The 22747-nt window shown below is 35.8% G+C and overlaps 4 protein-coding genes across 4 annotated transcripts; all 4 read left to right on the plus strand.

Moving 5' to 3' along the window:
- The first annotated feature begins 11693 nt into the window (after positions 1-11693).
- Positions 11694-13588, plus strand: LOC106353810 (protein ENHANCED PSEUDOMONAS SUSCEPTIBILITY 1-like). The gene has a single exon (XM_013793611.3). The coding sequence runs from the start codon at positions 12046-12048 to the stop codon at positions 13456-13458; it is 1413 nt and encodes a 470-aa protein (XP_013649065.1). The 5' UTR covers positions 11694-12045; the 3' UTR covers positions 13459-13588.
- Positions 13589-14445: 857 nt separating this feature from the next.
- Positions 14446-17137, plus strand: LOC106353811 (peroxisomal nicotinamide adenine dinucleotide carrier). Its single transcript, XM_013793614.3, has 10 exons — positions 14446-14704; positions 14798-14875; positions 14979-15053; positions 15139-15269; positions 15694-15748; positions 15922-16029; positions 16162-16230; positions 16324-16425; positions 16513-16636; positions 16723-17137. Exons 1-10 carry the CDS (start codon positions 14624-14626, stop codon positions 16914-16916), a joined length of 1017 nt encoding a protein of 338 aa, XP_013649068.1. The 5' UTR covers positions 14446-14623; the 3' UTR covers positions 16917-17137.
- A 334-nt stretch (positions 17138-17471) lies between these two features.
- Positions 17472-19317, plus strand: LOC106447449 (signal peptidase complex subunit 2-like). The gene is made up of 5 exons (XM_013889368.3): positions 17472-17690; positions 17759-17910; positions 18115-18196; positions 18821-18963; positions 19057-19317. Exons 1-5 carry the CDS (start codon positions 17589-17591, stop codon positions 19154-19156), a joined length of 579 nt encoding a protein of 192 aa, XP_013744822.1. The 5' UTR covers positions 17472-17588; the 3' UTR covers positions 19157-19317.
- Positions 19318-19825: 508 nt separating this feature from the next.
- On the plus strand, positions 19826-22645 carry LOC106447451 (coronatine-insensitive protein 1-like). Its single transcript, XM_013889370.3, has 3 exons — positions 19826-20551; positions 20979-21456; positions 21534-22645. Exons 1-3 carry the CDS (start codon positions 20064-20066, stop codon positions 22374-22376), a joined length of 1809 nt encoding a protein of 602 aa, XP_013744824.1. The 5' UTR covers positions 19826-20063; the 3' UTR covers positions 22377-22645.
- Positions 22646-22747: the final 102 nt, after the last annotated feature.

Below are 22747 nucleotides of genomic sequence, written 5' to 3' on the forward strand. Positions count from 1 at the left end.
AAACATCTTTGTCATGTACGATTGTTAATAAAACAAATCAAAGAGATGGATAAACAAAATGATAAAGAGACGTGTCACTTACACATCCAAGGTATGGTATCGAAGATTGATATCACCAATATGGAAAAAATAGGTTTAATGTCTATTTTGTATGAATAAGGTCATTTCCCAAATATTTAACCCATAAGATTGAAATTATATGTTCAATTGCTTATGTTTTTGTGATTTAACATGAAGAGATCAAAATGGGAGGACTTAACAAAGAATATAATGATTTCTTTTGACCAATAGCTCTTTTTATTGATTCCAAACATTGGTCCCGTCGATTTCAAGAGTTTACTATTAAATTTGTTGTTATCTATTTGCAAAGAAATTTTTTTTTTTTTTTTACTTGTTAAACATAAAGCAACTGTACTAAGCTAGTACAAACTACAAAGTTTAACGAGAAAATGTATTATTCAATTGTTAACTACAATTGACTGATTATCTTAGTAATCTGCTCATATATCTTGATTCTTTGCATCTCTTAAATAGCCATGTATAACCATGTAAGAAAGAGAAAAAAAAACAGCAATTATTACAAATCTTGATAGACATTAGACACCATTTGCATGAAATGAAAAATATTCTAGAAACTTATCCACAGAGACATGTTTATTGTGATATGCTTTTACAATATTCAATATTTACCTTGATAAGATGCTTTGCGCATCTGACTGCAATTTCATTGTGACAAATCTCTCAAAGAAAAGAACAATCTTTACACAAATAAGCATCTTTGTCATGTATGATTGTTAATAAAACAAATCAAAGAGATGGATAAACAAAATGATAAAGAGACGTGTCACTTACACATCCAAGGTATCGAAGATTGATATCACCAATATGGAAAAAAGAGGTTTAATGTCTATTTTGTATGAATAAGGTCATTTCCCAAATATTTAACCCATATGGAAAACTTCGGTAAGGTGTTGATCATTTTACGAAATGACATTAACTAACTCCTTCATGAATTTTTTAATTAGTCTATTCTTGAGGTAGCTACTAAAAGTTTTGGCATTGTTTTCATCAGCATTGATCTCTTGGTAAATGAAAAAGAACAGTTACGTAAATATAGTCAAAAATTATATGGGAAAAAAAATAAGCTACCAACCAGCCTAAACTCAAGTGTGCCACCTAATTTGAATTCAGTAAAGACGTCGGGTTAAGTTTTGGTTTGGATATTTTAGAAGAATCTGACTTTAGATTATGCAGAAAAATCAACAGAAATCATACTCATATAAAGAGCTTTTCATACACATTGTTAAGTGAATATGCTTGCAAGAAAAGAACATGTATCGAATATTTTTTGATCAGATATGGTCTTAAGACATGACCCTTATAATTGGTATCAAGAGGAGTCATTCTCATCAAGTCCAATAGATAACTCCTGTTATCACTCTCAGCAATACCATTCTACTCATGCAGCCAACTTGAACTGTTCCAAAATCTTATGCTATTTTATGCAAAGAATATCCGCATCTTTTAGCAACTAAAGAAGCAATAATATCAGATAATATCACAAAATATTGTATCACTTGCTGTACTCCTTATTGTCGAAAGAACTATATAAGAAATCATCTGATTTATCATGTTCAAGGATGCCTGATAGGACACTCTGAAACACATAATCAAACAGGAAAGGAAACAATTCAAAACTTCATAAATTTGCATTCTCGTGTACAAGATCTCTCCAAAAACGTTACATTCCATTATGGATAAATTTTAGTGGGCTTTCATATGCACAATTTTTGTAATGGGGTTTGCTTTGTTATTAGGCAGCAATATCTAATATTCACAAGAGCAAATAATGTTATTACTTTCGTGAAATTTAAAACAAATTAAAAGTGTTCACGGTAATAAATCACAACCGTGGTATATATATGATTACAGTACCATATTGTCATCTTCCTTTTTCTAAAACAAATCAAATTATCCCCAGCTGCTGAATAATAATGTCTCCAACAATCAGAACAGCTCTCTTTTGTGGCATTTTCTTTAGTAGATTTTGTTATTAATCCCTCTATTATTATTGTCCATTTTCTTTAACAGTTTTTTTTTTTAAATTGAGGAATCTAAGAAACGTGAAAACTGTTAAAAGAAACATATTATTACAAATCTAAAATCTAAATCAATATACGTCATACCTTCTCTGTTCCTCATATTTGCCGTATTCCTCCACTGTTGGCTGGTTCTTCTCAATTTCACTCTTAATTATGAGTTTTGCTTCTCTTCAAATGGGCCATGTTCGTATGCATGTCATTGTGACTGGTCACAAGTCTTCCTTTCTTTCATATCACTAAATTTTAGAATTTATTTGACCTGCCACTTGCTAACAAACAACATTTAATCGCAGGTTGCAAACGAATAAGACTATGATCAGAATGGATCTTGGTTATAATTAGTCCTCGCTTTGTAATAGCTGATAGAACAACCTTTATTGATCAGCTGCAGGTATTCTACTGGTGTTGGTGTAATGGCGGTAGTGCACTGATTCATGGAAGTCACCAACCCAATTCACCTTACTGTGGACACTGGTTTTACTAATGGTGAAGGTACCATAAAAACTTTCATCTCTTCAAACCTTTCACTCGGACAACTGATAAGAGACAAAGTGATGATGAATTGGAAGTCAACAAGAATGAAACTAAGTCCTCAAGTTTATCGTCAGAATCCTATCTCTATTTCCTCTTTTTATTTCAATTATTTAATTAGATAATTCATAGACTAGTCTGCTCCTAGATTATAGGATCCAAGCAAGACATGTTATCTTCCATTATCGCTTCATGTTTTGTTGGGAACTTACGTTCCATTTGATTCTATATAAGAAAAGCCAAAAAGAAAAAAAAAAAGGCAGACTGGATTTGCCAAAAGAAACTTGTGTTGTGTTTATTAGTTTGTTCTTCACAAACTCTCTTAGCTTTGAGGAGGGGCTTTAATTGACATCAAAGCAAACTTGTGTTCTAAGGTATCAAAGGAGTGATTGGGTTCACTCCTAACAACAACTCGCTGCACAGTTTCAAGAGTTTCATGTTGATCTCTGTATGGTTGAGGCTGAGAGAGTTGGATGTGAGTATTCCAAATTTTGTATCGTAATTTATTAGTAAGTAACTTCATACATGTGTAGTCCTCGTCATCAGTTTCTGCATGCTTCATACAGTATCTAGATGTTGTCTCATTATTGATTTATAGGACCAGTTGCTTCTGATGTACCTACCAACTATCAAGCATAACAAGGACACAGTTGAGTCTAGCTGAGAAGCTAAACCCAGCTGCTCAAATGCTGTAATAAGCTTTTAAACACACAAAACGGTTTGCTGAAAACGTGGAATGTTGCGTTTGGTTTGAATGTTTAGACATTCAGTCACTCGTTGTAGCTTTCACAAATTGCAATTTAGAAAGAGATAACATACTCATATTCATGAGTACAAAAGAAGTTCTTAAAGAGTTTTAGTTTGTGTCAATTTTTAAACAAGATACATAATACGGTAAGTACTAATGGTTTAGCAAGTCTCTCATAACATAACCTCATTGTCATCATGTGACTCGAGAAGTATTTCATCATCGGACTCGATTGAGATGCTAAACAAAAACGTTTTGTTGACAAGAATTTTTAGAAGGAAACACTAATCATATACACTAAGACAACATACAGTTATGAATTTGACCTCTTTGTGATAAAGAAATACTTATATGCGGCAACTACATATGTTTACGCGATGCTTAAACGCCATATACATGGAGATTTGTATTCTCCGTATTAGATTCGTCATATATCAAAGAAATAATGTAGTCTCTCAACATATGTAAGAAAAATATGCTGTTTATACAGCCGTATATTACAAATTTATAGGTGTAGGCCGGTGTGTAGATGGGTCAATATTAAAAGGCATGCATGCACTTGTAATGTAAGTGAGCAACTTGCATACATTGTTTACATTAGTCTAACTTATCATTCCATTTCCGACTTGCCCCACCAATCAGTCTTTAGCTATCGGTCTCTATAACCTTTACATAGAGGTAGCACCATTTTAACCAATGTATATTAATATTCAATTTTTTTTATATAATAGTTTTGGCCTGCTAAGCTACTACAATAGTATAAGATTTTTTTTTTTTTTGCTTTATAAGATTTTTGATAAAACCTTATTTACGATAGTTTGTAATCAATCTCATGGTTCTCATGGTTTTATCTATTGGGACTCTTTTTCGATACAAGGTAACACGTTCATGGTTAGCTACAACTATATTTACGGCTTGACGTTTAGAGTATCCAAAACAATCCATCTCGGTTCGATTTTTCAACACGATCAGACTCAAATTTATAATCAAAACAATTCTTAAATTGTACTTACTTTAAATATATATGTATAGACAAATGAACCACACGTCAATGGTCCCGTGTTATAATTATCACATGAACTCCATCCAAATTACTAGTTGCATGGTCCCGTTTTAAACCTAACGATCCAGAAAAAATATTTTTTAGCTATATTTAATTAGTAATAAGTATTTAAACCTACAAACTAGACTATCGAGATATCAGATATCCCCCATATAGTTTCACGCATGTACAAAAGACAAACAAACGACCAGCAAATGGATAGATAGACGTATATAGACGTAAAAGCCATTGGGAATTTGTCTATGAATATAATACAAAAAGTTGATAGTGGAAAAAATAGTTTTGTTTTATATTATTTCATTGAAGAATATAGTAGCAGCAGCAGTGGTATTTATGCTTATATTTAACTATATATGACCATTACTTAAAAATTATATATTTACATATAATGTCAGCCGTCATGAACACTTTTGATATTCAATATATTTGGAAAAAACAATTTTATCAGCTAGCTAGTTACTAGATGATTGGGAATCTTTGTGTTTGTCACCAACTTAGGTTTAGATTCGATGCATTTACATGACATAATGGGTTACCATATATCTGTTAATTCTTAGCAGTACATTACTAATATGGATTATCCATGAACCAAAAAGACGCAGAGGGGAATAGTAGATAACACGTAATATATTTCATAGTTTATAGTGCAACTCTAAAGGCACAACAACTTTTAAAGAAAATGCACAGATGATTATAGTTTGTTATGTATTCGAATGAACTCAAAGCGTCAATAAGAGATGAAAGTACTATTAAGACAAATGTTTTCTTGTCAATGATTTATTTCTATTACTTTTGTGAATGACCGTCTAGAAACGTTTACTCGAAATGGTGAAAACACAAAGTACAGAAGAACTGCTCCGTATTTTCTTTCAAGACACACATTATCATGTGTAGCTATCAATCCATACAAATTGGGATTTTCAAATTTTTCATCACTTTGCATGGAGGATATGTAAGGATCAGATGTCCCATTCCAAATGATTTAAGAAGAGATAATGTTTCTTTTCTCAACAATGCTGATGAATGAACGTAGCTCAAAAAGTAGAATTTGAAAAGAGAATGAAAGAAAGAGATAAATTAAAAATCTAAGCTATATACTATAGTTGATGCATAAGGATGAATAAGAACGAATATGACGAACACTGCCTTGGTTCAAAGTATGTTGATAAATGCATTTAGCTAGCGGTACATGAACCCACGTTTTAAGTAGTATATACATGATACTAATTAATTATAATAACTACAAAATAGTATATATGCACCAACGGGGTCTTGTCAAAGGGTTGACTTACGTTGTGATAATGTATAAATTATGCGATGATATGTAAAATGTCTTCTTGTTTTGTTTTATATGGGAATAAATAGTTTATGTTCAAGCGTGAGATAGATCAAAGCCGCACAAAATGGTGCCATTCATAAAGGTCATCCCCCACATAAAATTGTGCGTGGATGCCTTTCTGCCTAAAATGCGTTTCTTAAACTCAAATTTAGACGTATATGATTATAATATTTTTGACATATATATGCGATTTTCTAGACAAAAGACATTATGGTTGTCTAATCTAGTTTAGTAGGGATATTAAATTCGAATATATAGATGATGCTGATTAGGGGTGGACGAAACTATTTGTGGAGAGGTTTTATCAGAGCTTCCAATTTTAGAATTAGAATTCCCGAGTACAATAGATTGATATATATCTACTTATATTTTTTTATAATATACAAAAAAAAAAATCTATGATGCTGAGAATTCGGTTTTGAGAAATACGATTTTTTTTGTTCAATTAATTCACATTATATTTTGAATCAATCATTCTGATGTTCAATTCATTTTGAGCTACTTGTATACGTTTTGTTTTTTCATGTCATGTATTTGGATGTTTTTCGTCTATATCAAGAATCTTAAACTATTATTTCAAGGAAATTACAGAATAAACAGAAAAGAAGATGTATTGGCTTTCTGCATGAAATAAACCCAATCTGGTCTATTACAAGAGTACATCAGTACAGAACCGGCCAGTAGTGGAGGACGAGACATATCGAGAAAGTCTCTTTTTCTTCCATTCTTTTCATTTTGAGATATCTTTTTTTTGTTGGACAAGTCTTTTCTAAAGCATCAGAACAAAACATAATTTGCTGTTTATGTGTTTATATGAAATACTTTAAACAAATTAAAAATAACATCTTTATGTAAAACATATTTACAAACACATACAAGCTAAACAAAAATATTCTTTCTTTGATATATTATCTGTTTTGGGTTGATATGTATAGTCCAAATGGTGACTAAAAAAATGATTGGGAACAGTCAATTCCTCTTATTTTAAAAAAAAAAATATTTAATATTTTTTGTAAAAAAATTTTTTTTTCCAATGTTTCTTGTCATCTTTTTTAATTTAAACAATCATTGGAGTAAGACGATTTCTTATCAAATTCGGGATAGAACAATAAGGAACAAGTATTCCTATTATGTTGTTCCTTTTTCACTCTTTTCATTTTTGTTCATTTTATTGTCACTAGTGTGGTTTTGATTATTAGTTATAGCTTAATTTCATTAAATTTATTTTGCATGGTTAGATTCATTTCATATGCATTGTTCTCAAAAAGTTTCTTATAAATTTTGTAACGAGCCTGATGTGACTATTACAAATAAAAAGGCCAGAGAATCACACAATCAAATAATGGGGTTTGATGTGATAAAAGGAAGAAGAAGTTCTCTAATTGGAAAGAACAATTACTTTTGCGCGCCAACAGTTGGAAAACTTTTAAATAATTTATCTCTTAAAAAAAGAAAGAAAAAGTATATAAAATCAACAAGCTTTGAAAATTATTTAAATTGCAGATACAAATAAAATAAAATTGTAGTTAGAAAGCGGCGCCCTTCAAAATGGGTGGATAGCCAAGTGTGCTTTTCTGTTTTATTATTACGCACAAACCACACGATAGCCATTTTCTTTATTAGCTATTTCAATCCCTATCGATTATTTCTAAAACCTTCTTCAAATTGCATTAGTGTGTAATTTACTAATTCTGTATTAGGTTTGCCTTTTAAACTTTTCCCATTTGCTTATATGTATCCTCTCACACCACATGTCCACAGCCATATTTTACAAGTTTATTGACTCACTAATTATATAACTCCTACATTATGTGATAGAGAGATCGTGGTTGATTGGTTCTGTTGTAATATGCTTGATTTGATCGGTTGATTGATTGGTTCTGTTTTATGATCTAACACAATCATAATAACTTGTATTGGCCCATAAGGTATCGACTCATCAAAGTATCCCGACATCCATTATATTCATATTAAACTTCGTGAGTTATCTTGACTTCAAGATTGCCTTGACTTAATAGTTGATATAGACGAACGTGTTATATCAACATAGACTTAAAGTTAGATAAGTTGTAAAATGGTTATGAGTCCTGATTTGTACTTTCATATACTTGGATTTATATTATTTGATGTTATAATGGTTTGCATGTATCCACTTGTTATCTTTTTTGTAACTTGCCACTTGTTATCTTTAAATTAATTAAATCATATATTAACCATTATTTAACTTGAATTCACATATATATGTCGTAGAGCACATCTTGATTTAGTTATTGAACTCCAATACTAAAATACAGTTCACGTATAGAAAATAAAAGGTAAACTCGAACTGTCAACCTGTCATACACATGGTACATCTCAGAGGTTCTCCTTAATCTAGAGATCAAGAAAATGATTTCATACACCATTTTCTATCATCGTACAACTAAATAACACTTCATTTTACCAGCAACTAAATTATCTATAATTTCGTATATAATTCAAAAAATTCTTAGTGTGTTCCAAAGGACGAAGGAGAAAACAAAACTTAGTAACATATGAAGCCTGATTGATAAGGGATTTTAATAATCCTGATTGATTATGGTTATTTAATATAGTCCCAGTTGATTATGAATATCCAGGTCAACTTTATCGAGTAGTTAAAATTTTTGAAACATATATTTCTAAATCATTCGAAATGTTAAGAAAGTAGTTAAAATTATTAATTATTAATTCGTAAAGTACTTAAATACTTATTTTATTTTATTTTATTTTTGCTAAAACTTACTTTACAGATTGTTGCTATATTTGTTTAATATCACTTTCTACGTTCAGTATCCGTTTGTTTTGCATTAACTATATTTATTCATTGTCTTGATCGGTAACACTATTGCAACGCTTGTGATGTAGATCTTGATGATGTATTTGTGATGTTCTCATTCGTTCGATCACAACAAGAATATTAATTAGTTTTTTTTTGAAAAATTAAGATATTACAAAAAAAAAATGGGTTACACTTGCACATAAAATGAGTTTACCACTAAACACATTACATATGCAAAAAGATCTGTTAGAAAGATATACAACAATATTAAGTTACAAAAAGAAAGATAAAAAGGGTGTTTTTAAAAAAGTGAAGATATTTAATTATCAGGAGGGGAAAAAGAAGTTGAGATACTTGAACAAATATTATCGAGAACGATACGTCAAATTAGCTGTGGGGCGTCAATGATCGTCAAAGAACGTGCCGACTTCCGAGTGAAACACTTGTGTGTTATGCATGTGCGATAATTAGTCACAAGTTCACAACACAACCGGACTCACGTAATAGAAACTACCTGTCCGATAAAAATGATCAAACGAAGGAAGCCAAATCCAACGATCAGGAGAAGCATCATGTTTCAAGCTTTCTTTTCCTGCATCGCACGGGATCACCGCAAGTGGCAGTTTGTAATAATAATAAAATCTCAGGACGCCGACACAAACTGAAAATGACGGTTAACGAGAATCGTCGTATAATAATTGTAGAAACCGACACTTTATACCAAAGTTAGTTCAAACATAAGCTACGATTAGTATTTTTAATTTATTATTATAGTTTAGCCAATAAAATATAGACATATATGAAGTGTTGCGACAGTAGCCAACGCAGTTGGAACTAGACTGTATCAGTTTAATATGACGCCGACTATTATCGGGATTTTAGGAATGACAACCCATTAACAGGGTTATTTATCGTGTTTTAATTAAGCACACTTGCTAATTATCTCACTTTCTCTAATCAATATTAGTTTATTATTTGTGAGTTGATTGATCTTTAATTGTCTTTATAATTTCATATAAGACAAACGGTACATGAGGATGAGGTACATTACAAGTCTTCTTAGTTCTCATACCCCATGCAAATCTCTTGGAATCCGAAGGACGTGGGCCAAGAAGTTTTAATCTTGATACATATAAAATCTTTTGGATTTGAGAATCTTAGCTCTCGTATGGTCAAAGATTTATTCAATTTCCATCGTCGTATTGTCCTATTCTTACCTCAAATACAGAAAACCAAAACTATTCTTATCATCATATGTCGCTATATGATATCTTTTGTTATTAATGATAAAAAAATACGTTAGTATAGTTGCTCTGATAAGCATCACTTATTTTCACCGCAGTTTTTTAAATACTGATGAATCTATTACTTAGTTACTGTTCATAAGCCATATCCTTGTTTAAGTTTATAGAATTCATCATTATTTTCACTCCACTGGTAAATAATTAAATGTTACATATTAGAAAATATTATGTAAAGTTCATCCAAGTACACACCGTAGCATAATAAGCAAAACACAAATAGTTGTTTTATTGGATTTTCAGAATCGCATATGACAAAACTTAAGTAAAATAGCTGCTTATATCTTTTTTTTGGCTTTCAAAATGGTAGGTTTCGAACCCAAAATGCTTATCAGCTTTCCAAATATGTCGTACCACTTGACCACGATTTTGTGGTTAGCTGCTTATATCTTTTCTTCGTATAAAAGTTTTATTTTCTACCACGAGCGTGTCATAACTTGCTTGTCTTTTACAATGAATACACAAAACAATCGTCAGTGACTCGTCCGGAACATACTGATCCGACCATACATTTGGTTTGCTATTAGTCTCACACACTGAACTGTGCATGTTTGCCATGCAAAATTTCGAAATTGCGCGCTGCACTCCACGTTTGATTCACTAGTCTCGAGAGTCGAGAATCTGCAAGAAACTTGTTGACTCGACGATATTTTGTGAACACCAATGCAAACCTGAAACCTCTTTCTTCAGATATTCTCTTCGATATATGAAGCAATGCATTAACCTAAGTAATAATACCAACTCGCTGTGGCAAATTGAACATAGTCTATACACTACATTGCTTATATAGATTTATTTCTTTTTAATGCAAAAAATCCCGTACCAAAACCTATAAGTTCTTCTGGACCAAATACAAAAACCGATTGCTAAATCTTTTGCATGTAAATGTTGACACTCAAACCTTACAGCTCCACTCTTAAGAGCATCTCCGATGTAAAACTCTATTTTTTCCTCCAAAATGGAATAAAAATGAAAATAGAGTAAAATTGCTCCAATTCTACTCTATTTTCCACTCTATAATGGAGTGATGAACAAAAAAAAAATAGATTACTCCATTTATGGAGTAAATTTCATTATAAAGTGAGATATGAAGTTGGGTTAGAACATTTCTTACTCGATATTTACTATTACTCCATTTTAGAAGAAACAATGAAGTATGAATGGAGGTGCCCTAAGATAGATCATAGAAGTATTTACCAGTAAAGTTAGCAGTCCCGGGTACTTATTTAAATTTACGGAGATCTCTTTCAAATATTGTTTTAAACCTAACTAAACCAGTTCGATGTAAATGTCTTAACCGCAGTTTTCAAGCATGACTCATAAAGTCATATAATGTTCAGTAGAAAGAAGACATATTTCTCTTGTTTTTCTACAATTTTTTTCTTGTCACAAACAAATGACTTTTATATAATTTTATCATCCTTTCTATCTATTTCATTTAAAAGGTAATTTTATATTGTTTTAAATATCAATATAACATTTATAATGAATATATAATTTAAATCAAATACATTTAAATTGATAACATTACATAAAATTTATATTCAGAATATATGTTGGTAAAAAGGAATGATATATTGAAATCATTTATTACTATATGTAAAAGTAGAAAATTATATATTTAATGCAGAAAATATCAATAAATCTGATCTCACTGACTTGTCGTTAAAATGTGGCTTGGAATCATTGGTTGAAACCAGTGGTGATCATTACAAATTGAAGAATATTGAATGAAGGTCTATGATCTTATCTGATTAATTTGTTGTAAATTTCTTAAATGTTTTAAGACTATTAGCCCAAAACATAAGGGGAATGTATACTCATTGTATATTTACCACACACATTTTCGTTTGTTACATGTGTTCCACACCCATTTTTACACAAACAAAACAATTAAAAACATCAAAATTTTCAGACATATTAAGTAATAAGGAAACACTTTTAGTAAACACTTTTCCTAAGTACAGAAGAGACAAGTTGAAGATAGGCTCTATTTTAATGATCATCCACATCATCATATTGGATTCATGAACCTCTTCTCCTTCCTCCAACTATATATACCTCTTCTCACTCATCCTCTTCTGTCACCACTCTCATATCCATCACACACCATACAAGCAACTGAGAGTTTTAAAGACAGAACACGAAAGAGCCGACAAAAATGCCTTCTCTCGAGAACTCTGTAACTGTAATCTCAACAAACAAAGTCTTCCCTGACAAAAAGTCAACGCTCGCTGACCTCAAACTCTCCGTCTCCGATCTCCCCATGCTCTCTTGCCACTACATCCAGAAAGGTTGTCTCTTCACTCGTCCCCACCTTACTCCACACGAGCTTCTCTCTCACCTCGAACACTCTCTCTCTCTAACCCTCTCTCACTTCCCTCCTCTCGCCGGCCGCCTCTCCACCTCCGAAGACGGCCACGTCTTCCTCTCCTGCAATGACGCCGGCGCGGACATCGTCTTTGCCGAGGCGAAATACGTCCGCGTCGGCGACGTTATGGCCGGAGTTGATGTTCCCGGCGTGGTGAAGGAGTTTTTCTCCTACGACAGGGCGGTGAGTTACGAGGGACATAACAGACCAATCCTCGCCGTTCAAGTGACGGAGCTAAACGACGGCGTTTTCATCGGATGCTCCGTTAACCACGCCGTGGTCGACGGAACGTCGTTGTGGAACTTCGTTAACACGTTCGCGGAGGTGTCTAGAGGAGCTGAGAATGCGACACGTCAGCCAGATTTTACGCGGGAGTCCGTGCTAATCTCACCGGCCGTGCTGAAAGTGCCTCGAGGTGGGCCCAAGGTGACGTTCGACGAGAACGCGCCGTTACGGGAACGGATTTTCAGTTTCACCAGGGAACAGATTCTCGAGCTGAAAGCGATGGTGAACGGAGAGAGAAACGGCGTTGAGGTGTTGGGGAAGCAGAGTAACGATAAACTTAACGGTAAACTAACGGAAATGTTGGAGAGTTTGTTAGACAGAAACGACGCCGTTTCGAAAACAGAGAGCAAGCTGGTGATCTCGTCGTTTCAGTCTCTATGCGCTTTGCTCTGGCGCGCGATCACTCGAGCGAGGAACCTTCCGAGCGCTAAAACGACGACGTTTCGCATGGCCGTCAACGTCCGCCACCGCCTAAGCCCGAAACTGAATCCGGAGTACTTCGGAAACGCGATCCAGAGCGTTCCGACGTTCGCGACGGCGGGAGAAGTTCTGTCTCGGGATATCCGGTGGACCGCCGATCAGCTCAACCGGAGCGTGGCGGCTCACGGAGACGAGAGGACCCGAGAAGTCGTGGCGGATTGGGAGGCGAATCCGAGGTGCTTTCCGCTCGGGAATGCCGACGGAGCTTCGGTGACGATGGGGAGCTCGCCGAGGTTTCCGATGTACGAGAACGATTTCGGGTGGGGGAAGCCGGTGGCGGTTAGAAGCGGACGGGCGAATAAGTTCGACGGGAAGATCTCGGCGTTTCCGGGGAGAGATGGGAACGGGAGCGTTGATTTGGAGGTGGTCATAGCGCCGGAGACGATGGCTGGGATAGAATGCGACGGCGAGTTTATGCGGTATGTGTCAAAAGTTTGATGAAGTAACGTAACGGTTTGCTTTCCCTCTTTTTTTTTTTTTTCGTTCTAAAAAACTTAATGATGTAATAGTATAACGTAACTGTAATTTGACTGAATAAAAATGTTACAGTACACTTTTAACGCTAAAAGTTTTCGACTTGATTAAAACAAGTTCTTCAGAAGCTATTTAAAAATTGGCAAATCAAATAGTTCTCCTCACCTATGCAAAGATGTATAATCATATAATTATAAGAATCAATTTGAATTTAGCTCATCAGAGATTTTGTTGCAAAATGTGGGATAAAAAAAGAAATGAACATGAAAGCAGCACTCTACACCATCATCATCCCCATTTTCAAAAAAAACAACTCTTAATGTTGCAAGATAGAGTACTAATCTCTAGATCTACAAAGCATTATATATGGGAAAGCCAAACTGAACATAAAAAATCTGTAAACAGAGATAACAAGAACACGATCCAAGAAATCACTATTGGTTCATTAAAAGAAATGGTTTAACACCAATTTATATATTATGAGAATTGTTACAAACAATTGTTACAATCGAAAATTCTACTACATTTTTATGATATTTACGTCTGGCAATTCTATTTCCACCGTACTAAATTGTATTTTCTCCACCTGGTAAAAAATGACGTCAAGCGGTTCTATTTTCAACATGATAAAAATGTAATGTAATATTTAAAAAAAAAAGAAACTAGTACTTGCAACTTCATATAAAAGGGGTATAGTATCAAATATTCATTGAAATGTAGATTCGGTTGTCTATACACAGGGAGAAAGAATCCACCATTTTTGGGAATGATATCACCAAAAAAATGCAGAAGAAAAGTTTATCCTTTCTCTCCTCTTCTCACATCATATGGAAACCCAACACGCAATTCAAGAAAGATGGGCTTATCCAACTAACCATAAGGTCCAACTCCGTAATATCACTCAAATGAAAAGGGTAGATCAGTCAATTACCATACATACATAACATTAAACACACTCTTCTCTTCTTCAAACGTCAACTCGATCGCGTGTGAAGCTTTGATCCTCCGTTCGCCGGAAGTTTCTTTCAACCTACATGAGATCCTTTTGATTCCCCCGTCGTTGGCGATTTTAATTGGAATCGGAGGTTAATCTGGATCTGCTCCTCCTCCCTTCGTCTTCGTAGAAACGATGTCGGACGCTCTGATAAATGGATTGGCCGGAGCTGGTGGCGGGATCATCGCTCAGCTCCTCACTTATCCTCTCCAAACTGTAACGATTCTGTTTTTTGCTTTCACGGCTAATTTCTCCGTGATCCTCCTTGTTGATGATAATCTTCGATGGTGTGGTGTTTGTTGAAATTAGGTAAATACGCGGCAACAGACGGAGCGTGATATCAAGAGGGAGAAGAGGAAGCTTGGAACCATCGAACACATGTGCCAGGTTCATGATCAAAGGATTTGGCTGCTGCTTTTAGAGAGAGTTTTTTTTTTTTTTTTTTTTTTTTTGAGTTTTAGCTCTGATTTTTTTTTTTTTGTATTGAAAGGTTGTGAAACAAGAAGGATGGGAGCGTTTATATGGTGGATTGGCTCCCTCTCTCGCCGGAACCGCGGCGTCACAGGTTACATTTTGTTTGTTGATGTTTGAAAGAGATGAATGAAAGTTTTCTAAGTTAGTTGCTTCACTTTTTTTGTGGCTGAGACTAGGGTGTGTACTACTACTTCTACCAAGTGTTTCGGAACCAAGCTGAAGCTGCAGCTCTTCAACAAAGTAAGATAGGGTTGGGTGACGGATCCGTTGGGATGTTCTCTTCGCTTCTTGTGGCTGCTTTAGCCGGGTAAAGCATCAATCTTTTTAATGTAGTTTTCGTCGTATATGATTAGATTTTGGTCTGTTACAATGCGGGTTGTCATTAGTTAGCGAAGCTATACATAAGTGTTTTGAATGGTTGGTTTCTATGCTAAGTAACACTTAGGTGATTTAGTTCTTTCTCAAAGTTTTCACATTGACTCTCTGGAGTGAAGGCTCGCCATGGTCACATTACTGATGCTATCATCTCATGCTCTTATATAGCGTTTCATGTTTATTGGAGATACTATGTGGATAGTTTAATTTTTATAGTCGTAGTTTTTTTTTTTGATTCTAAACTTTGGCTACTAAAGATAATTAAGCATTCATACTTCAATAATGTTAAATCTCTCTTTTTTTTTATATTGACTCTACCGTCTCATTTGAAGTACGATAGCTATTTCTCTATGCAGAGCAGTTAACGTTCTGATGACGAATCCAATTTGGGTGATTGTTACACGCATGCAGGTATAAGTGGCTTCATCTACAGCACAGTAAAGTTCTTCTTATGGTTTTTAATCTATTTCTCTGTATTTTCATACATATGTTTTATTCTTTAAAGTATTCTTTTTGCGTTTAGAGTTTTTCTGGTCCTCTTTCTAATCCCCCTGATTCTTATTGAATACTTGTATATAATGCAGACCCACAGAAAAATGCCAAAAGAGCAAAAGACAGTCTCTGAGTCACCTCCTTCTGAAATAGAAGCTCTGGTTCCAGTTGAGCCGCGTCCATATGGAACCTTTAATACGGTATGAGGCAGCTTCGTATTTTTACAAACCAGAAAGAGTTGGCTCGACCTGATTGAAATATGAAACTGAAGCCCTTTCATATTCTGTAATCCTTTCATATACGTCTGTGATACATATTGAACAATGTTTCAGATTCGAGACGTTTACGATGAATCTGGAGTGACTGGCTTCTGGAAAGGTGTAATTCCGACATTGATCATGGTATGTGAACTTAACCTTTTGAAGCTTCTGTTTCATTGTTTGTGTTGGTACATTTTCTAACCGTTAGATATGTTTTTTAAAAAAAATTTACAGGTAAGTAATCCATCAATGCAATTTATGTTGTACGAGACAATGTTAGCAAAGCTGAAGAAGAAACGTGCCTTGAATGCTAGCAACAACGTGACCGCTTGGGAGGTTCGGTAACATTTTGCATTCATTTGTTTTGATCAGATGTTTCTTGCTTTCCATTGCCAAATCTCCCTGTTTATACTTCTTGTATAGACATTTCTTCTTGGAGCTGTAGCTAAACTCGGAGCAACAGTCACAACATATCCTCTCTTGGTTGTAAAGTCGCGACTTCAAGCCAAACAGGTCACAACAGGAGACAAAAGACATCAGTACAAAGGTTTTTGTTTCCTCTTGTTGTTATGAGATCATTAGTAAAGGCCACAAAACTCATTTTCTAATTCTATGGATGGGGTTGAATTACAGGAACGCTGGATGCGATTCTGAAGATGATTCGGTACGAAGGGCTTTACGGGTTCTACAAAGGGATGAGCACAAAGATAGTTCAGAGCGTTTTAGCTGCTGCGGTTCTGTTCATGATCAAGGAAGAGCTTGTGAAGGGAGCTAAGCTGTTGCTCTCAAACGGGACTTCTAGCAAAGTCAAGTCCAAGCTTTCTTGAGGCTCAATCAAGATAGGATTTTAGGAATAAGATTGAAATAAATTAATAGGTTAAAATTAAGATTCCAATAATTTCTTGATTAGTTGCAATCAGGAATGTTCTTCATTTCCTGATAGATGCAAATTGATTATTGTATTTCCTGCAAGAATATTATTGGTTTGTATGATATTTATTTGGTGTTGTTCCAGAAAAATGATATTTATTTGGTGCTTTTCCTAAAATTTTTCTTTTCTTTTTGACATCTTATCTCTCTACAAGATAATTAAAAGTTAATCCTCGATATATTTGGAATCCAATCTAATTGTATAAAGAAACAAACCTTCAACATTTAAGTTTAAAGACTTAAAAGTAGTCAAATATATATGATTGAAAAGATTTTTTAGATTTTTTAACAAAGAGGGTTTGATTAGTTGCCAAAAACGTTTAAATTGTTTAATTGACTTACCAAAAAGAACAATATTAAGTAATTAAAGTCTGAAATAAAAAAGTAATTAATTATGCAAAATAGCCTTTGAAGCCCATCACGGCCCAGTTTAAGTGTCGCTGAAACGACGTCGTTATATACTAGTGTTGACTGAAAACGTCTCCTCGCATCGTCTTCCTTGAGAAATTGCATTCTCGAGAGCACTTGAATTTTCGAAGAGACCCAGAGATCTGATCTGATCCGCCACCATGGAAGAGAAGAAGGCAGAATCGACGAACAAGAATGCTAAGAAGGTCAATCTATTGGACCACAACTCCATCAAGCACATGCTCGACGAGTCCGTCTCCGATGTAAGCCACATATCCTCACCATATTCTCCGATCTGTGAATTACGATCATCCTTTTGTCCTTTGTGTAGATCGTTACGAGCCGTGGATACAAGGAGGACGTGAGGCTGAGCAACATGAAGCTGATCTTAGGGACGGTTATCATCGCGGTTGCTCTCGTTGCTCAGTTCTACAACAAAAAGTTCCCCGAGAACAGGGACTTTCTTATTGGATGCATTGCACTATATCCTTTTTTGAATGTCAAATCGTTGCTTTGGATTCGCTTAATGCCTTCTGCTTGATTACCATTTTGTTCTGCGGACTTAGCAATTAAGGTTTTTAGGGATTAGATAAATGTGATGTGGCTCGACTTCTTTGTGCTTAGGCATTAGATTTTGAAGAGAAAACATTTTGGATAAGATTGTGTGGTTCTTTGACTATGGTGTACGTATGTAGTGTTGAATGGGGTGATGCAGCTGATTCTGTTCACTAAGGAGAAGAATGCGATATTGTTCACCTATCCTCTTGAGGTTTGTTTCTCTGGCTTTTGAGAGTAGATTTTTTTTTTTTTAGTTGAGAACAAATCTTGGATTGTTTTTGCCTGTGCTATAACCTTTGTGGTTCTATGATTTAGGTGCCTAATCTACAGAGTTTCCCGCTCAAACTCTTGCATTGCTTTTGTTTTGTTAAGGAATTGGAATTATGTGTCTGACATGTTAAGTAGTAGTGTATGCATATCTTAGGACACTTTGGTTTTGGGAGTTTGCCTTTAGGAAAGCTTAATTTCAGTGTTTTATTTTGCTTAGATAAAGTCTGGCAATATGGCTCTAGCAGCTCTCGTTTCTTTGGTGTTTGCGATTGGTGCTGTCTTGTTCTTCGATAATGTGGGTTGTTTCCTTCTCATTTTCACCAGCTTGAAGAAGATTACTCCTTTCTTGTAGCTTGTATCAGAGAGGATAAGATTTTAAAGAGCATTTCATTCTCTACTTATTGGTTAAGATTTGATGAAGTAATTTGGTTAGTGGGTTTGTTTCATTCTGATATTGTTAAGACACATAAGGGTTTTAATGTTCTCTGGGTGATTAGGCATGCACACTTTCATTTGTTTTTTGCTACACAAATGTTTAGCTAAAAGGGGTTGGTTGAATTTGCAGGGATCATTCACAAGCACTGGCTTGGTTGTGTCTTCAAAGCTGCCGAGGTTCTCTGATGACTACACTCTCACCATCGACAGTGCTGATCCAAAATCAATCTCAGCTGGCAAGTCAGTCCAATTTACCAAAAGTGTCACCCAATGGTCTCTCTCTCTTTCTCCTCACGCGCACACGCACTATCTATGCGTCATAAGCTCGAGCTTATGTTGTCTGTTTACTTTTTGTGTATTTTTCAGGTTCACGAAAGAAGGAGTTCTTGTTGAGGGTTTGTTCTGGAAAGACGTGGAAGCATTAATCAAGGACTATGCAAACGAAGAACCAAAGAAGAAGAAATGATGATTATATATAATTGGAGAAACTATCTTCTTAATACTCCCCAAATGTTTCGCTTTAGATAATTAAACGACTTTTGTTTAGAGATGACATATAAAATATTCCCGGTAAGAATATTCGAGTTTTGTTATAATCAAAGTTTTCGAAATAATTTGAGATTTTAATGAAGGCTCTCATCATCAAGCTTACATTTCAAGTTCGTCACATTAGTTATTGTCTTTTTTTTTTTACTGTCTACAACAAAATATATTTGTTAAATTTATGATTGATTTAAATGAAACTTTATATACAAAAAAATTCAAAAATTATATTCAAATTTTATTGGGCAATCAATTTGATGAAATCATCTATGGATAAATATTACATCATCATCATGCAATATTTTTCTTATTCATACAGCTCTCTATACACACATAATAATCATTGATATCATATACTTAAAACCACATTATTATGAGCCACTAGGAAACAACTTTTAGCTATTAACGATAAAAAAAAAGTCGTCCTTAACCCCAAAAAGCTTTAATTAAGCTAATTAATAATCATCACGCCGTACGTAATCATCCACTGGATCATTCACACACACCTTAATATTCTGTTTATATCGTCGTTTAGGAAAAGAGATCTGGCTTTACTTGATATAATACAATATCGTCATCTAACTTGAGAAACACACAGACATTATTGTATAATATAAAGATCAAAAATTAAATATTCTCCACACTCCCCACTTAATCCCAATATAAAATAAAATATATATATTATCAAACAAACAACAGACGAGATTCTCTTCTTTATATTGATTCCTCTCCCACTTTCTTCTTCCTACACGTGTCCTCCTCCTCCTCCTCTCTCTCTCTCGCTGCTTACTCGAATCTCGACGAAACAAATCGAATCTTGACGGACGACGATGGAGGATCCCGATACCAAGAAGCTTAGATCAACCCCACGGAACGTCGATGACGTCATCTCGATAGTCATGCCGTACGTAACCGACCCCAAAGACCGCGAATCCGCCTCCCTCGTCAACCGTACATGGCTCAGAGCAGACTCGGAGACGAGATACCACGTCACGATGGCCCTATGCTACGCCTCGGCACCCGATCGTCTCAGCCGCAGGTTCCCGAACCTGAGGTCGCTCAAGCTCAAGGGGAAGCCCCGCGCCGCGATGTTCAACCTCATCCCGGAGAATTGGGGAGGGTTCGTGACCCCCTGGGTCAACGAGATCGCTCTGTCGCTGCGGAGGATCAGGTCGGTGCATTTCAGGAGGATGATCGTTAACGACTTGGATCTTGATGTGTTGGCGAGAGCGAGGGGGGATGAGCTCGAGGTGCTGAAGCTTGATAAGTGCTTGGGGTTCTCCACCGATGGGCTCTTCACCGTCGTTAAACACTGCAGGTAACTAACATAAGATTCGGTTCTTGAGGTTTATCACATACTCTTCGTAAACGACGCCGTTTTGATAAGAACAAGGTTTACTTTTGTAGGTCTTTACTTGTACAAAGAATTGTATATTTAAAAAAAAATGTTTCTCAATTGGTTAGTTACGTTATTTGATCTTTATAAGATTGACTAAGATTGTCTCTGGGAGTTCAATGTTTATAATGTCGTTCATTGCATTAGGTGCCGTGTTTATAAAGACTATATTCATTCCACTGGGAGTTCATGTTTGTAATCAAGTTCGTTTACAAAATAGTGTTGCCTTTATTATATATGTCATCTGCAGAAAGATCATCTCTGGGAGTTCATAATCATTAATGTCCTTGTTGCAATTTTGTGTTGTAATTCCAGCTTTATCTTGAGTTGTTTTCTCACTTTGTGACAGGAAAATCAAAACGTTGGTGATGGAAGAGAGTTCATTTCTTGAAAAGGATGGCAAATGGCTACACGAGCTCGCTCTGCACAACACGTCTCTCGAGGTGTTAAACTTGTACATGACCGAGCTCACAAAACTCAACCCCAGAGACTTGGAAACCATAGCTACGAACTGCCACCGCTCTCTGGTCTCTGTCAAGGTCGGTGACGTTGAGATGCTGGAGCTAGTCGGGTTCTTTAAATCTGCTGTTAACCTTGAGGAGTTTTGTGGTGGCGCCTTTACTCCTGAAACACCTGACAAGTACACGAAACTGACTCTCCCTCCAAAGCTAAGTCGTCTGGGCCTCACTTACTTGGGAGCTAACGAAATGCCAATGATATTCCCATTCGCTGCCCAAATCCGGAAGCTGGATCTGCTCTATGCGTTTCTTGGGACTGATGATCATTGTGAACTAATCCAAAAGTGTCCTAATCTGGAAGTTCTTGAGGTAAAAACCAATTCACTTTTTTATTCTTTATGAACTATGTAAGCAAGGGTGACAAGTTCTTGGTGTGTATCTCTCAGACGAGGAATGTGATCGGAGATAAGGGTCTAGAGATTCTTGCACAGTGCTGTAAGCAGTTGAAGCGGCTGAGGATCGAACGGGGTGCAGATGAAGAAGGGATGATGGACGAAATATGGGGTGCAGATGAACAAGGGAATGAGGACTTAGGAGGTTTTGTCACACAGAGAGGATTAACGGCTTTGGCTCAGGGCTGCCAGAAGCTAGAATACATGGCGGTGTACGTCACAGACATAAGCAACGAGTGTCTCCGAACCATAGGCGCGTATCTGAAAAACCTCAGCGACTTCCGCCTTGTCTTGCTCGACCAGGAAGAGAGGATAAGAGATTTGCCGCTGGACAACGGAGTCAGATCCCTCTTGATGGGATGCGAGAAACTCAGACGGTTCGCGTTCTATCTCAGGCGAGGCGGCTTAACAGACGTGGGGTTAAGATACATAGGACAGTACAGTCCAAACGTGAGATGGATGCTTCTCGGTTACGTTGGTGAGACAGACGAAGGACTGGTGGAGTTCTCGAGAGAAGGGTGTTGTCCGAAGCTGCAGAAGCTGGAGATGAGAGGGTGTTGCTTCAGCGAGAGAGCAATAGCCGCAGCGGTGATGAAACTGCCTTCGCTGAGATACTTGTGGGTACAAGGGTACAGAGAATCGGTGACGGGACAAGATCTGAGGGTAATGTCTCGACCGAACTGGAACATAGAGCTGATTCCAGCAAGAAGAGTCCCGGAAGTGAACCTGGGAGATGTGAGAGAGATGGAGCATCCTGCTCATATACTGGCGTATTACTCGCTGGCTGGTCAGAGAACAGATTGTCCACCAACTGTTAAAGTCCTGAGGGAGCTATGATTGATGATCCAAAGCAGGTCTGTACATAAAAGGTTTGGTTATATCCTTTTTAGTCTTCCATGAACTGTGTAATCGATTCTTTTACTTTTTCTTCTTCTTGCTGTTGTATTGTCAGTGGTTCTGAGAGATTACATAGATTCTTGTTTGTAAGAGGGGGCCTGGGCATTACTTTTTTTTCTACATGGGACTATAGTGGAATATGAGTCGTGATGTTTCTGATGTGCAGCGACTCTACTTTTTCATTTTCAAATGTGTATATGGTTTCAAGAGTTTCTGTGATAATAGTTCTATACCATTCAAAGGTTAAATACATATATGATTGATCACAAAATCAAGATAAAAGTTGAAAGAGCTCTATGTTGATGTTCCAG

This window comes from Brassica napus, chromosome A4 (genome assembly GCF_020379485.1).
Source record: "Brassica napus cultivar Da-Ae chromosome A4, Da-Ae, whole genome shotgun sequence".
NCBI classification, from domain to species: domain Eukaryota; kingdom Viridiplantae; phylum Streptophyta; class Magnoliopsida; order Brassicales; family Brassicaceae; genus Brassica; species Brassica napus.

Excerpts from the sequence above, each read along its gene's own strand:
- LOC106447449 (XM_013889368.3), top strand. The coding sequence starts at position 17,589 with ATGGAAGAGAAGAAGGCAGAATCGACGAACAAGAATGCTAAGAAGGTC. Across the intron at positions 17,691-17,758 it reads TCGACGAGTCCGTCTCCGAT|ATCGTTACGAGCCGTGGATA; the intron begins GTAAGCCACATA and ends TCCTTTGTGTAG. Across the intron at positions 18,964-19,056 it reads ACCAAAAGTGTCACCCAATG|GTTCACGAAAGAAGGAGTTC; the intron begins GTCTCTCTCTCT and ends TGTATTTTTCAG.
- LOC106353810 (XM_013793611.3), top strand. The coding sequence starts at position 12,046 with ATGCCTTCTCTCGAGAACTCTGTAACTGTAATCTCAACAAACAAAGTC.
- LOC106353811 (XM_013793614.3), top strand. The coding sequence starts at position 14,624 with ATGTCGGACGCTCTGATAAATGGATTGGCCGGAGCTGGTGGCGGGATC. Across the intron at positions 15,054-15,138 it reads CCGGAACCGCGGCGTCACAG|GGTGTGTACTACTACTTCTA; the intron begins GTTACATTTTGT and ends GGCTGAGACTAG. Across the intron at positions 16,637-16,722 it reads CAAAAGACATCAGTACAAAG|GAACGCTGGATGCGATTCTG; the intron begins GTTTTTGTTTCC and ends GTTGAATTACAG.
- LOC106447451 (XM_013889370.3), top strand. The coding sequence starts at position 20,064 with ATGGAGGATCCCGATACCAAGAAGCTTAGATCAACCCCACGGAACGTC. Across the intron at positions 20,552-20,978 it reads ACCGTCGTTAAACACTGCAG|GAAAATCAAAACGTTGGTGA; the intron begins GTAACTAACATA and ends ACTTTGTGACAG. Across the intron at positions 21,457-21,533 it reads CTAATCTGGAAGTTCTTGAG|ACGAGGAATGTGATCGGAGA; the intron begins GTAAAAACCAAT and ends TGTATCTCTCAG.